The sequence below is a fragment of the Delphinapterus leucas genome, chromosome 1 (assembly GCF_059928025.1).
Source record: "Delphinapterus leucas isolate spDelLeu-1000000601 "Yukka" chromosome 1, BTC_Dleu_Yukka2, whole genome shotgun sequence".
Taxonomy (NCBI): Eukaryota; Metazoa; Chordata; class Mammalia; order Artiodactyla; family Monodontidae; genus Delphinapterus; species Delphinapterus leucas.
This window is the reverse complement of record NC_143129.1, coordinates 87,129,955-87,146,161: the sequence shown is the minus strand read 5'-3', so window position 1 is coordinate 87,146,161 and position 16,207 is coordinate 87,129,955. Positions and strand designations below refer to the sequence as shown.

Here is a 16,207-nt window from a genome sequence, read left to right as displayed (position 1 = left end):
TTGTTTTTTGTGAATTGTCTGTTCCTAGCGTTGATTGGATTGTTTGTCTTTTTCTAGTTAGTTTATAAAAGAGCCTTGTAGATTATAGAATTATTTCTTTTTTCCCTGTTCTACTACTTGTTTGTTATCTTTAGTTTTAATAATTTTTCATTCCTAAGTTTTAGATGTTTATATATTCAAATATATCTTTTATAACTTCGGGGTTTTCAGCCTTGGTTAAAAAGATTGTCTTCACCTATATATTATAGTCTTCTGGATTTCCATAAAATGTTTTTATAATACTGCTTTTTTAAAAAAAATCATCAAATATGATGTTGGCTGTAGATTTTTTAATCAATTGCCTTTATCAGATTGAGGAAGTTTTTTTCTCTAGGTAAACTGTTAAAATAACTTAGAATAAAATTATTCAAAAACTCATTAGATACTATTCTTACTAGGCTCTTTGTGAGGTGTTTTCACAATGTTAAATGTCATTTAATTTCCTAACAACCATGTGAACTAGGTATCATGAATTCTCACATTATGGATAAGGAAACTGAGCCTCACAGAAAGCAAATATCTTTTTTTTTTTATTGTGGTAAAAGTCACATAATAAAAAACATAACTATTTTAACCATATTTACCTATATAGTTCAGTGGCACTAAGTACATTCATATTGTGCAACTCTGTCTATCATCCATCTCCCGAATTTTTCACCTTCCTAAACTGAAACTCTGTCCCTCTTAAACACTAACTCCCCATTCCCCCTCCCCAATCCCCACCCCCCGCCCCTGACATCTACCAGTGTACTTTCTGACTCTATGAATTTGACTATTCTAGGTACCTCATATAAGTGGAATCAAACAGTATTTGTCTGCACCTAATGTATATTGGAATGCATTTTTAAGGTTAACTTAATATATGTCCTGCAAACATGGTACCTTCTTTTTTATTCTTCCCCTGCGCTATACAGTAGGTACTCACCAGCCATCTACTTCATACATAGTAGTGTACATACGTCGGTCCCAATCTCCCAGTCCATCCCACCCTCCCCCACTTGGTGTCCATACATTTGTTCTCTACATCTGTGTCTCTGTTTCTGCTTTGCAAATAGGTTCATTTTTCTCAATTACACATATGTGCGTTAATATATGATACTTGTTTTTCTCTTTCTGACTTACTTCACTCTGTATGACAGTCTCTAGGTCCATCCATTGTCTCTGCCAATGGCACAATTTCGTTCCTTTTTAAGGCTGAGTAATATTCCATTGTATATGTGCCACATCTTCTTTATCCATTCCTCTGTCGATGGACATTTAGGTTGCTCCCATGTCCTGGCTGTTGTAAATAGTGCTGCAATGAACACTGGGGTGCATGTAACTTTTGGAATTATGGTTTTCTCTAGGTATATGCCCAGGAGTGGGACTCCTGGGTCAGAGAAGGCAAATATCTTGCTCAAGGTCCTACAGTTAATTAATGGCAGGGCTAGGAGCCTATGTGCTACATCAGTAGTTAAGATTATTATCCTTATCTTCTACATCTATTTCAGCTCCTCTACCAAATCATGTATTACTCTATTCTGCTTACACTTTAGTGGTAATTATAAGATATGGTTCTTGTGTCTAAAAAAAGCTCATAATTATTCCATACTTGTCATTTGACTTACCTAATTTAATATTTATCTAGGTGATACAGAGTTTAAAAAGTCAGCTAGTGCTAAAAGATAGAAAACCAATAACATCAATCCTTCTATGAGAGAAAGAGTTATATTTTTTACTTCCTCCTAAAAGTAGAAAAGACCTTAGAGAATGGTTTAGAGTTCTAGTAGGAATAACCTGTGAACTCTGCTACTTGAATAATTAATCTAGACTTCCAGTTCCAGCCATGGAGTAGCTTATATCAGGTTAACTCTCCCACGGAAAACAATCATAAAAGGTCAGCAAGATGGTTTGAAGGGATTAGAGAGCAACTAACTAAGGGAGGACACAAGGGGCTGTGATCCTAAGAGAAGGTCATCTCCGTAGAAACACTGGCTTTACCCCCTGAGGGCATATTCTAAATTATGGTGCAGGGCAGTTGAAGCCAAGCCTAATGTAGCGGGTCATTTAGGGCAAAGAAGACTATGGTCAGGTCTTGGAGCTGCCAGAATGGCTGAGATACGAGGGACAGTGTCTCAAGACAGGAAGGAATTGCAGAGGAAAAGCCCCAAAATTTATGTACACATTTTCCTCAAATTGTTGGCTGATTCTATACCTGCCCATGCAGGGGGACTCAAAAGAACTAGATAACAGCATTTGGAAGCTAATTTAACAGCTACATGGTACTGGCGAGACAGAGGTTAGTGTTTAAGCCTGCCAAGGTGGAGGGCCCTGTGAGGCTGTCTGTAAAATAAAAAGTGAAAAATCTTGTTTAGAATTTAGTATTTTGAGACGTTTAAATGCACTATGAATGAAACTTTCATTTGGGACTTTGGGACAGAAGTTTTTACATGGAAATGGGATTTTGTGTTTATACTTGACTTTGCTATAACCCATTCGCCATGCTGACACCTAGGTAAACTTTCTAGATGGTATGCTTTATTCTTTAAATATTATGTTACATTCCTTAAAATTCTCCATGATGTTCCATCATACTTAAAATAAAAAAAACTTTAAATTTCACCATAGCCTACAGAATTGCTGCACAGTCTGGATTTTGCCTAGCTTTCTAACCTCATTCTGTATCATTCACTTCCCCTTCCTGAACTCCAGCCACACTAGCCAACTTTTTCCTCAGGGCCATTGCGTTTGCTATTTCCTCTGCTGGGAATTCTCTTTTTCCGTATCTGTTCATCACTAGCTCCTTCTCGTCATTCAGGTCTCAGTTTAAATTGTGTCATTTTAGAAACTCTTTGAACATTATACATAAAGTCTTCGAACTCATTTTCCATCGCTAGTACTCAGTATTCTATCACTCTATTTAATTTTCTTCATAACAATTATCACTATTAAAATGGTCTTACTTATTATGGGAACAGGAATGTTATATGTCAGGTTCACTACTATATGTCCCAGATAATAGTAGGCACTTAATATTTGTGAAATGAATGACTGTCCTACATAGTTACTGTATCCATATTTCTTCCTTGATTCTCATGTCTGGCTTCAAAAAAATACATTACTGGCATTTGCCTATCATAATTTCAAAAACAATATAAAAATAGCACCAAAAAATTAACGAACTTTCAGCAAGGTAATGATATACCCTGATATCTATTTTAATGTTTTCTCAACACATAAGTAAAACATATCAAATTGAATTGCCAGTATACAAGTAGATATAAAGGGGAAAGTTTAACAAGTACATGGTACTGGGAAGACAGAGGTTAGTGTTTAAAGCTTCCAAGGTGAAGGGCCCTTGGTAAACACCCCAGGCTTTCAGCTGAGATCCCAGAGGGCCACTTCCTAGAGGGAGAGGTAAAACTGAAATAGACTACCCTTAACAAAGCCTAAAACCAAGGTAATCAGCCTATACTCAACCTTGTTTGAGAGGAAACTTAACCTTCTGAGAAAGAAGATAACATCCAAAAAGTCTACAGTTTTTCATTTATATAGTTTGGCTTCCAAAAAAATTTATAAGGCAGGCTAAAAAAAAAAGAAAAAAAAAAAGAAGATATCCTAGACATATATCTGCACAAATGAAATGTACACAAGATTATTCACTATAAAAGTTTTCATAATAGCAAAATATTAGAAATTTGCCAAAGGACCACTATAGAGGATTGATTAAATAAGTTATGTCTATTCATATAACATAGTAGTTTTCATACAGGCACTATGAGCATTTGAGGCAGGACAGTTCTTTATCAGGATACTGTCATGTTACATCTTTGGCCCCAGCACAATAACTGTAAGTTGCACCTTCAAGGTTTGAAACAACTCAAAATGCTCTCACACATTTTCATATGCCTCTGGGGTGAGACATTTCAATTGAAAATCATTAATGTCATGGAATTCTGTGCATCTGTTAAAAAAATAAAATGAGAAAGTTGTTTAGGAACTGATATGGAATGCCTACTGAGGTGCATCTTAATAGCAAGATCCGACATACAGAGCAGTAAGTATACTTTGCTATGTTTTGTTTAAGAAAGGAGGAAAATAAGAATATATATTTGGATTGCTTATATATGCATAGAAATTTCTGTACTTATACATAAGCTAATGAATGATTATATTTGGAGCCTGTAAGGGGAAGAGAGATGAGAATGGGGTGAAATATATTTAATGTGTACTTTTCTACATTGTTTTGATTTTTAGAACATGTGGATATTCTATTAACAATAATTTAAAAATAATAAAATTTTAGATATAAGTAATCTATTGTTTGAGATAATAATTTCTAAGAGATATATTTAAAATTTATGTATTCATTAAAAAAAGTGTTTCATTTTTTTCCCAATCCTGTCTCCTTTTACCTATTCTTTCATTCAGTGGAGTAGGGCGAAACTGGGGCTGGGCATCTGCAGGTAGCAGCATTCTTGCTGAATTTGGTACACTGCATATGGAGTTTGTCCACCTCAGCTACCTGACAGGAAACCCGATTTACTACAAAAAGGTTAGTTTTCTTGCCTTCTTTTCTTTGTTATAAAAGAATCCTTTAGGATTCTACCCCAAAGACTTGATTAAAGCTTAGGAAATGTTTGCCTTTTTAAAAATTATGTAAAGAAGTGTCCCTTCTATTTAGAACATATTTAAAATATTTACTGTTATTTGAGAAGGTATAACCACTAGTAAGTTTTTTTAAAATTCCATTACTATCTCTATTTAGCATTGTGCTGAAGTTTCTAGTCAGCATGGCAAGATGAGACAAACAAAATGAACAAAAAGGTAAAGAATTGAAAAGGAAGAAAGAAAACAGTAACTGTTCACAGATTAGATGATTACCTAAAATATTAAGACAATCTACATATAAATTATTAGAAATAAGAGCTTAATTTATATTTTGAATAAAAGGTCAATATAAATATTAAAAATCAATAGAATTTCTCTGTACCAGGTACAGCAGGCAAGAAAGTATCATTTATAAAAGCGTATCTTATGTGGTAGGATAAAAGTATAAGTTTCCCACAAATAAATCTAACAAAAGATAAACAAAGTTCAAAACTATTAAGTGACATTAAAGATGACCTAAATAAATCGAGAGATGTATTATGTTCATGTATAGGAAAACAATATCATAAAAATTTCAGTCATCTCCAGATTGATCTATAGCATCAATTCAATGCCAGTCAATTCCCCACTGCCTTTTTTTTTTTTAATGGAACTTGACTATACACTTCTAGCATTTAAATAGAAGAGAAACATTCAAAATATTCCTGAAGAAAAACATGTTGGGTGGGTTTGTATTACCCAGTTATCAACACTAACAGTATAGTGTTGGTGTATAGAGACAGGTAAGACTGATGAACAGAATAGATAGCCCTTAAACAGACCCACATATTTGTGGAAATGTTGTAACAGTGGTAGCATTGTAGATTGTAACAATTCTAGGAGCATTAAAGGTTTAAATTTAAAAGACAAAATCTAATAAAGTTGAAAATACAAATACTCTATAACCCAGCAATTCCACTCTTTGGTATGTACATTTATATCATATACATAAAAACATTGTTTATATTAGCAATTTATATGATAAGATTTAATACAGCAGTGAAAATAAATTAATTATGGTCACATTCATCAATCAAAAGAGTATAATACAACTTTCATAAAGTTTAAAGAAGCAGAGCTGAACAAAATATCGTTTAGGGATTCAAAAGTGATTTTAATAGAATCAGGATGGTGATGAACATAAAATTCAGAGCTGTGATGATACCTAGGACAAGGGCAGTGGTATGTGAATGGGTAGCAGTAAACAGAACAGCAAAGGTTACATAGTGTTGTATTTCTTAAATTGAGGTGTGAGTAGAATCTATATATATTCCTTTCTGTGTATGAAATATTTCATCAACTGAGAAGAATTTTCAGTTAAAGATAGCAAAATGGAGCCAGATCACAGAATTTTCCCTTTCCTGATTAAATGAACAATAACAGTGAAAATAATAAAGACCAGCAAAAATTCATCAATAACAATGTAAGAAGGAAAGGCTGTAGCCTCATGTCATAAACATGTGATGGCAAAAAAAAAAAAAAAAAAAAAAAGAAAGCTAATAGAGCAGTTCTCTAGAATAAGTGGTACATCTTGAGGTACAAAACCAAATCCTCATTAGCAGCAATGAGAACAGGATCACAGACCGATGGTGGATGCTTCTTTGGACCCCACTAAATATGATGTGTTGAGAAGCTAGAAAAACAGAATTCAGTTAGGAATCTCACTGACAAGCTGTATTTGTGCCCATACACTTTGGTGAGGGAAGAGAACGAATGACAGATTCTCTATTATGCATAGTGTTGCATTGCTAGTTTCAGTTGCCTGAGGAGAAGCAAAGGCTTAAAAAACACATTCACATTTGGACTCTACTTATCCTTTTATGTCACAACTCATGTGAATTGCTGGTTCAGGAAAAATAGTAATGAGTAAGTCATCAAAAAAGAACATGTATAGAATTTATACAAAAATATTACCAGGAAAAAAAAAGAAGGAAAAAATGTGAAAAATGAATGATGGCCAAAAAATGCTTATCAGAAAATAGCAATTGAAGACCTGGACCAAACATCACCATGAGAGAGAAGATAATGAAGCGCTCATCTCTGTGAAACAAGAATATAAGATGTGATATCATTAATAAAGTGTAAGAAAAAATTAAGTTATCGTCAAAATGAAGGGCAAAATGGAAGCAATACAAAGAAAGCATTCAAAATACGGTAAGAGACTTAGAAGACAAAATTGAGACAGGCTAGTAAAAGTATGGAAATGAAAAGATAGATAAAAAGATTTAGAAAGGAAATAATGTAGAAGAGAAGCAGAGAGGATTCAATGTATGCATAATTTTCAGGAGTCAAAAGAACGCTAATTTTTTCGTCTTTCATAACAACATCATCCTGAACTGACTAAACCTGGTTCATGGAATTATTCAGATTGAGATTGTTGTACATAGAGTTGGTCTCAAACATGAAAGAACACAGGTAATAAGCATCCCTGAGCCCATTCCTGAAACTGCGTGATGACAGATTCCAGCTGAGTGAAAGATGATTGGGAACTTTGTGTTAAAAGGATTAATGTTATAATGCTCAAGTCCAGAAAATAGTGAAGTACATATAAGGTCCTGTGAAAAAGAAAATGTTTCCCCAAGTCATTTATACCAATTAAGTTATCCTTCAGATGAGAAGATAACATTCTCAAATAAGAATATAAGAAATGGTATACCTTTGTGCTTTTTTTTAAGCACTTAAAAAATCCATCATCCAATCTAGAGATGAATCAAAACAAAGTCCCTGGGAAAGTCTCTAGCTCCTTAATATGTTTCATGATTTTTCCCCCCTTAACTTCAGGATGTCTTTTAGGAATTGGAAGCTTAGGAATTTTAGAAATATAGGGATATCTATTATGGGATCAATATTTAAAGTTCAGCAATTTAGTTTTACTTTATTTACTTTTTCATCTATTAACTTCAGCGTGGTTTCATACTTTTTTATTACAAATGTCCTATTATGATTATATTTCTATGAAATTATTTCTGATTTTATGTTTAGTTATGCATACATTGAATATGTCTGGAATGATGTTTATCACCAATGTTTCTGATGGCTATTTCTGGATAGTACAATGTTGGAATTTAAATTGGTTTCCGTCTGTGCTCTTTTCTTTGTATTTTTATTTGTTGACTTTTAAATAATGCTCATATTTCATCTTATAAAAATAATGAGTCCTTAGAAGCCTTTCCTTACCGTCTCTCCCCCGCCGCCCCCACACACACACAAGATTGGGGGTGGGATGGCAGTGTAGGCTCTGAGTGAGGAGAAAAACAAAGCCCAGATTAATATAAAACCTTAATGATTTTATTTTCAATAATTGCATTCTTAATTTTATTTTGCTTATTAGGTCATGCACATTCGGAAACTACTTCAGAAAATGGATCGTCCAAATGGTCTTTATCCAAATTATTTGAATCCACGAACAGGTCGCTGGGGTCAGTGTAAGTATTTCTATTACAACTGAGGCTTTGTTGAAAGATTGAAACTTGTGCTTGATGTATTGATAAATATACTACATGTAGTGTTAGAAACCTCAGTTTATAACCCTGTGATCTGCTAGTGCTGTTACCTTTGGCAAGTTTCTAATCTCTTGTAGCTTCAGGTTTTCTACTTGTAAAATGGAAACATGAATTTCCCCTCTCACAAGAGTATTTTATTTCGGGTATGTGTAAGTACTTTGCTAAAATATAGTGTGGCATTTGCGCAGGGTTGTACTTTTAAGCCCTTATTTGTAAACTCTGTCTTCATGTAAATAAGAGCATTGCTTGATATAAGTATGTAGTAGCGGAATATGAAGAACAGTTGAGCACGTCAAATGACTAGAAAATGGGGTGATTGCTCTTGGACAGGCCATGTCTGGTCATTCATTTTAAAAGAAGGTATCAGTGTCTGTTATTCACCAGGCTCTTGAATGAGACTGGAGATAGGGAAAGAATATATAGGACTTGGTCTGAATTCAGGCAGCTCTCAGGCTAGCAGGCAGGGTAGGCAGACACACTTAGAAGTAGTTGAAATATAATGTGATAGATGTATTGATAGTAGAGGAATGTACCAATTATTAGGTGAGACTGTGGTAGAAGTGATTTCCTGTCTCAGGAGACAGTGTTTTGTTTGGGGAGGGGGTGATTTTCTTATTAGAGTTTTAGAATTGATCTTTGAAGGAATTGATTTTTTAAAAACAATAAATAATAAATGTTTTCTGTTCATGAAAAAAACAAAACACAAATGGACGATATACAGATGTTCATATTTGATCCTAAAAGTGGTGCTAATGAGGACGATACGTGGAGACAACGTAGTGTAACAGTACACTCTTTCTGTACAGACTGGTGCTACTTTACTAGAATGTACAAAAGACTGCCATCTGTAGTACCATATTTGTAGCATCTCCAGAGACTGGTCATCAGAGACCTTTGTCCCTCTGTCTTCCCACTTCACCAAGTCCCTAATCAAATCAATGAAGCTTTTAAACAGAAGACACTGTTCTTTATCTATTAAATCTATAAAGGAAGTGGACACATCCCTGTATCCAGTGTTTCAAAAAGTATTAGGGCTTCCCTGGTGGCGCGGTGGTTGAGAATCTGCCTGCTAATGCAGGAGACACGGGTTCGAGCCCTGGTCTGGGAGGATCCCACATGCCGCGGAGCAACTAGGCCCATGAGCCACAACTACCGAGCCTGTGCGTCTGGAGCCTGTGCTCCGCAACAAGAGAGGCAGCGATAGTGAGAGGCCCGCGCACCGCGATGAAGAGTGGCCCCCACTTGCCACAACTAGAGAAAGCCCTTGCACAGAAACAAAGACCTAATACAGCAAAAATAAATTAATAAACTCCTACCCCCAATATCTTCTTAAAAAAAAAAAAGTATTAAAATTTGTATGACCTTTGAACTAGTGACTCATTTCTAAGCATTTATTCCGAAGAAATTTTCAGATATATAGATAGATAGATAGATAGATAGATATACACAAACGCACACACACACACCCAGCACATATATATGTATATATAGAGAGGGTAATTTACAATTTTGGAGTTATTTATAATAGGGATAATTTGGAAACATTCTAAAGCACTCCATAGAAAGTCCAATGGAACTTTCTATGATGATGAAAATCTTCTATTTCTGTCCTGTCTAATATAGTAGTGGTTATTAGCATGTGGTTATTGAGCACTGGAAATGTTAGTATGGTTGTGGAACTGCATTTTAAATCTTATTTACTTTAAATTAATTTAAATTTAATTAGATATTTGTGACTACAGCCTACCACATTGGACAGTGCAGTTTTTAAACATCCTATGAAAGAAATTTGGTTAAATTATAATCCCTCCAGATCTGATATACAATATAGTCATTAAAAGTTATGTTATAGAATACTTGACATAGGTAAATATGAAATATCTAGAAAGATATTGAGAAAAAGAGAGAAAACAAATACCACAAGGATAGAAACCAAAGTGTTACCTGTGGTTTTTTACTGAATGTTTGTTTTGTTTACCTCTATTAATCTAAATTTGATAATGGACATGTATTACTTTTGAAGTAAGATTAAAAACATTTTTAAATAAGAAGGTGCTATTTTCCACACCAAAATCTTAGAATACTGGAAAAAATAAATCACTGTTTGAGAATTGCCAGCCTTTGAAATGACCAGCAGTGTCTCACTGATGGCATCTTAATTATTAAAGTTATAACTCTTTCTCTTCATCATATGGTGTTGTGAAAACTAGATAGCCACATGAAAAAGAATGAAGTTGGGCCCTTACCTTTATTAGATACAAAACTTAACTCACAATGCACCCAAGACCCTAAATTTAAGGACCAAAACTATAAAACTCTTAGAAGAGGGACAAATCTTCATGACCTTGGATTTGGGAGTGACTTCTTCAAAAGCGTAGGCAACAATAGAAAAAATAGATCAGTTGGATTTCATTAAAATTAGAAACTTTTGTGTATCAAAGGATATTGTCATGAGATTGAAAGACAACCCACAGAACAAGAGTTTATTTGCAAATAAATGAGAGTTAATATTTGCAAATCATATATCTGATAAGGGCTTAATATCCAGAATATATAAAGACCTTCTAAAACTCAACAGCAAAAAGACCAGACACTCAATTAAAAAATGGGTAAAGGACTTGAATAGATATTTCTCCAAAGAAAATATTCAAATGGAAAATAAACACATGAAGAAAATGCTCAGCATCGTTAGTTATTAGGGGAATGCAATTAAAAGCATAATGAGATGTCGCTTCACACCTACCAGGATGACTGTAATCAAAAGGACAGATAATGAGTGTTGGTGAGGATGTGTGGATAAATTGGAACCCTCTCACACCACTAGTGGGAATGTAAAATGGTGTAGCCACTGTGAAAAACAGTTTGGTGTTTCACAGTAAGTTGAACATAGAATTCCACATGATCCAGCAGTTCAACTCCTAGGTATCTACCCAAAAGACTTGAAAGCAAGGACTCAAACAGATACTTGTATGCCAGTGTTCCCAGCAACATTATTTGCAATACCCAAATGTAGAAGCAACCAAAGTGTCCAAGAGATGGATAAACAAAATGTGGTATATACATTCAATGGAATATTATTTAGCTATAAAAAGGAATAAAGTTCTGATACAACATCGATGAACCTTGAAAATATTATGCTAAAATGAAAAACGCCAGTTGCAAAAGGACAAATATTGTATAATTCCAGTTACATCAGATATCTAGAGTAGTCAAATTTACAGAGACAGAAAGTGGATTGGAGGTTACCAGGGGCTTGGGTGGGAGGAGAATGGAGAGTTATTGCTTAATAGGTACAGAGTTTCTATTTGGGGTGATGAAAAGGTTTTGGAAATAATGACAGTGTTTGTACCACATTATGAATGTAATTAATGCCACTGAATAGTACACTTAAAAATGGTAAAAATAGTAATGTTCATGTTATATGTATATATTTTACCACAATAAAAAACTGCAGTGAAATACAATTCTTTCATTCATACTTGTTTTTTCCCACAAAACAAATCCAGATGACTTCTTTAGAGTATGTCCACTCTCAGCATTTATTAATTTTGAGAATGTTATAAAAAGAGCTATTCACTGGTTGTTTTGACAAGAGGTCTTTAAACTTCTGGGGGAGCTATCCTGATATCCCTTTAGCAGCTGCAGTCCTTTTAAATTGTCCAATTTATTCCTTTTAGTATTTTTGTATATTTCGTATCACTTTCTGAAAAGTGTATCAAATTCCATTATTATCTTTGAGCAGTATACATCTGTCATAACTATAAATAGTCTGCAAAACAAACAGTGAATTGAACTGAAATTTAACAATTCAGCTTTGGCTAACTGTATTATAATTAGAGTAATGATAATGTCTGTGACATGAACACAGCAATCACAGAGAATAGTTATGGTAATTACCTTCAGGAAAAGTACTTGGCAACAGATATAAAAGAATATAGTAAGCAACCTAGATTTAAAGGCACATCATTAATATCTTTTTTTTTACTCTATTTTTTCACTAGTTTTCTAAGTACAATACTTAGCCTATGCCGTTTAATGACTTAAGTGAAGAAAATATAGGAAATTTATCATTACTGATTCACTAAATTTTATACTACTGATTTAAAAACTGTGAAAGAAAAGCAAGAATGGGTATAATATTTGGAGTTAGAAGACTAATCCAGGCTTTCCTGCTTAATAAGTTATTTAACCTCATGCCTTTGTTTCTTCATCTGTTCTAATTGTACTTATTTTAATAAGACAGTTGTGTGGGTCATATTTATGAGATAATAAATATATTTGAAAATGCTTCATAAACTATAACACATGATACAAATATTTTTATTCTAGAATTTCTTGTAAGAACACTTCAAGAATTAACTTCTTAGAAACCTGCCATTAACTTCATGACATGCTAAGACAGATAATATGAACCATTGGTATTTAGTAATACTTTATAATATGTTATCAATTTCTGAATTTCAAAAGGACCTTGGAGTGACATGGTTCATCAGATTTGACATCTAGGCAGGCATGGTTCAGTGGTTCAAATAAGAAAGTCAGACTGCTGGGTGATAAATTCCGTAGTTGACCAAGGATTGCAGGTGTCTGCTGTGTATTTATTTATTAAGCATATAAACTTCCACTGGAACAAGAGTCTAGAAGAGCTGGAGAGAGCCTGTCAGGCAGGACTGAGACTACATCCTATAACCTAAGTAACCTGTAACTAAATCTGTAATCCCTAGCAATAATTAACATATCTAAAAATCATTTCCCCTAAACCGTGATGCCAAAGACTTTTGCCTTTTCCATCTTTTTCTCATTATTTCACCTACTTTAATTCTGTTATGTTTTCTTTTCCTGCTCATTTATTAATCCTTAGATCTACGACATATCCAGAAATATATGTTTGAGACCAAATACATGTTTGAGACCATGCTCCTAAGTACCATCTGTGTCCTTTGATCATTTCATACATTCTCTCTGAGTAAACTCCATTATGGCTCAAATACATTTTTATAAATCCCAATTTTATAACTCCCAAAGTTATACCCCCAACTTATCTCTCTCTGGATTTCCACATGTTTGTTATATCCATTTAGCTATCCTGCTAGTCCCTCAAATTCAGCATGCCCAAGATTCACACTCCTTCCACTTTAAGCCATTTCCCCCTCTAGTATTCCCAGTTTTAGTGAAGAGCACCACTGTTCACTCATTTGTCCCAGCAAGAAATCTAGACATCATCCATGATTTCTCTTTCTCCATTCTTTCAGTAAACACCTGATAGATATCAAACCAAAAGAGTGTGGTAGAGTCAAGAAAAATTAGATTATTTTAAGATGTTAATAATAAGAGGTAGTTTCAGTTGAAGGGTAGAAGTTGATAAACCAAGAGGGGGATTCCTGGAAAGGAAGCAGAAGTGGTTAGTGTCCAGAGCTAGATGGAGTGCATAGGGTAGAGAAGGAACATTTCTTCCTCTTTAACAGGCAAAGGGAATAGATAAATTGATAGATGGGGTATAGGAAGTTGAAAGATACATTTTTGGGGTGAATGATCTGTATTTTTTATGTGAATTTGAAGGCTTGGTTGTCTGCTGAGAGTAAGGAAGAAGGTAGAGCTGTAGAGGCCTTTTGAAGAAGAGATTTCAAAAATCTGCTTTAGCAAATGGGAAAGAGCACTAATCAAGGGGTCATAGAAAAGTTGGCAAGCAATGCTGAGGTTCTCATTGGCGGTGAAAATTGTGAATTTGGGACTGACAGGTGGGCCGATGTTTTACTGGTTGCATGCAATAGGTGAACAGTGGAGCGAGGATCCTGAATGGTTGGACAAGAGGATCACCTGTTGCTTCCTTTCCTAACCAGCCTAGACTGCATAGGATCCAAAATAGTGTGAGAATACGCGAGTACGTTTAGTCTTCTGTGTTACCTGTCCTACAAGTCCCAATACTTGTATCAGTGTAGCCATGTACCTTTTGCATTCATCTACAGAGTCAGTGAGGATTGCTGATGAAAATCATCAGCAATACAGGGTAGAGTCACTATAAATTTATAATTTTCAGTTCTAACTGGATCACCAGTACCCCTCACAACTCTAACTTTGATCAGTTTACTTTCTTATTCTTTACTCTCCTAAAGTCTTACGTATAAACCTCCTATCCACCCTCATCTCTCTTTTGACTGTTTCTTTATTTTCAATTTCCTGGGCAGTTTTAGTTTAGGTGTGTCTTTAGTAAAAAGTATTTATATAGATTAATAAAATAAAACTTAAAAAAATTCCTGTGTGAGAGTCTCAGTTTATTTTAAAAGATGAGTTTAATTTGATTTGTTGATGTTACTGATAGGTTTGGGCTGATTCCAAATATCCTTTTTATTTTGTTTACTTGCTTTTGTAAAAACAGTTTTATTAAGGTAAAATTGACATAAACTGTACATAATAAAGTATACAATTTGATGAGCTTTAAAGTAAGTATACACTTATGAAAACCATCACCACAATCAAAATAATTAACATATCACCCCAAAAGATTTCCTCATACCCCTTTATGATATTTTCCTCATTCCCTTATCTCACTCCTTCCTCGAGCAACCACTGATCTGCTTTCTATCATTACAGATAGGTTTGTATCCTCTACAATTTTATATAAATGCAATCCTTTATATGTACTTTTAATTTTTGTCTGGCTTCTTTCACTCAGCAGTATTATTTTGAGATTCATCCATGTTGTGTATATCTGTAGTTCCGAGTACAATTCCACTTTGTGGAATACCACAGTTTGTTTATCCATTCACCTGTTGATGGACATCTGGGTTATTTTCACTTTTGGGCTGTTACAAATAAAGTGCTTTGAACATTCACACACAAGCCTTCGAGTGGACATGTGTTCTTCTTTCTCAGGAGTAAATATCCAAGAACGGAATGTTTGTATCGTATGGTAGGTGTGTAGATTTATCTTTTTAAGAAACTGCCAAGTTGTTTTCCAAAGTGGATGTACCATTTTACATTCCCATCAATAGTGTTCTTCCACATAATCACCGATACATGAAAAAGACTACTAAATATGTGAAATGCCACATCCAGGAGAAAAAGATATCCTAGAAAACTGGATACATATTTGAGGAGAGTGGTTATGGTGTACTCCTACTGGACTAAATTTGAAGTATGTTGGAAATACGGCTGTCACTATAATGTTTAAATTATTGGTCTTAATATAGTCATTGTAATTAAAAAACATTATTTTTTATCCTCTGTCTTCTCTTTCTTCCACCTCCATCCTTCTCTTTTCTCTTTTGTTGCAGATCATACATCAGTTGGCGGGCTAGGAGACAGTTTTTATGAGTACTTACTAAAAGCATGGTTGATGTCAGATAAAACAGATCATGAGGCCAGAAAAATGTATGATGATGCTATTGAGGTAATTATTATCAGAACCTTTACCTAATTAACATATCGAATATATGATGTATTTGATAGAAATTGATGAGCATCTGTACATATTATATACATTCCTTAGAGTTTGTTAGTATTTTAATAGTCATATATTAAGTTTTTCTTTATTGTGGCACTTTAAAGAAATTGTTGAGGAATTTAGTGTAACATATTTATGTATGAAAATTTATCTTAATTACTTGTAGCTATTTTCTACAGAGACTGGAAAAGCCAACTTCACATACTTTTCCATAAACATTCCTTTTTTGAAATGACCCATTAAACCTACATGTTGAGAGCCTTATGGGTAAATAAATAATAAGGACAAAACACTTTTATAGTACTTTTTACATGCCAGGAACTGTTCTGACCCCTGTTCTGACCCCTTTTACATATGTGAAATCATTTAATCTTCTCTACCATTTTGTACATGAGGACCTTAAGGTGCAGAGAGGTTAAGTAATTTGGTAAAGGTCGCATAGCTTAGTTAGTGATGGAGCCTGGAACTCGAGTCTAGATCCAAAGCCTATGCTCTTAACCCCTATTCTGTATTGTTTTATATTTATGTAACCCCGTATCACAGTGTAAAAGTTTAAAATTGGAACAAGTTTCATTCTTGGAAACACTTATAT

General features: G+C 34.2%; 1 protein-coding gene across 3 annotated transcripts in view; it reads left to right on the top strand.

Moving 5' to 3' along the window:
• Positions 1 to 16,207, top strand: part of MAN1A2 (mannosidase alpha class 1A member 2) — a 209,700-nt gene that overhangs the window by 101,415 nt on the left and 92,078 nt on the right. For all 3 annotated transcript variants that reach the window (XR_016394219.1, XM_089917086.1, XM_022583954.3), the window contains exons 7-9: positions 4,450 to 4,573; positions 8,000 to 8,093; positions 15,446 to 15,561. Coding sequence is in view for 2 of the 3 variants with exons in the window: in XM_089917086.1 (XP_089773212.1) it covers positions 4,450 to 4,573; positions 8,000 to 8,093; positions 15,446 to 15,561 (334 nt within the window). In the remaining variant the exon portion in view is untranslated. The remainder of the gene's footprint in view (positions 1 to 4,449; positions 4,574 to 7,999; positions 8,094 to 15,445; positions 15,562 to 16,207) is intronic.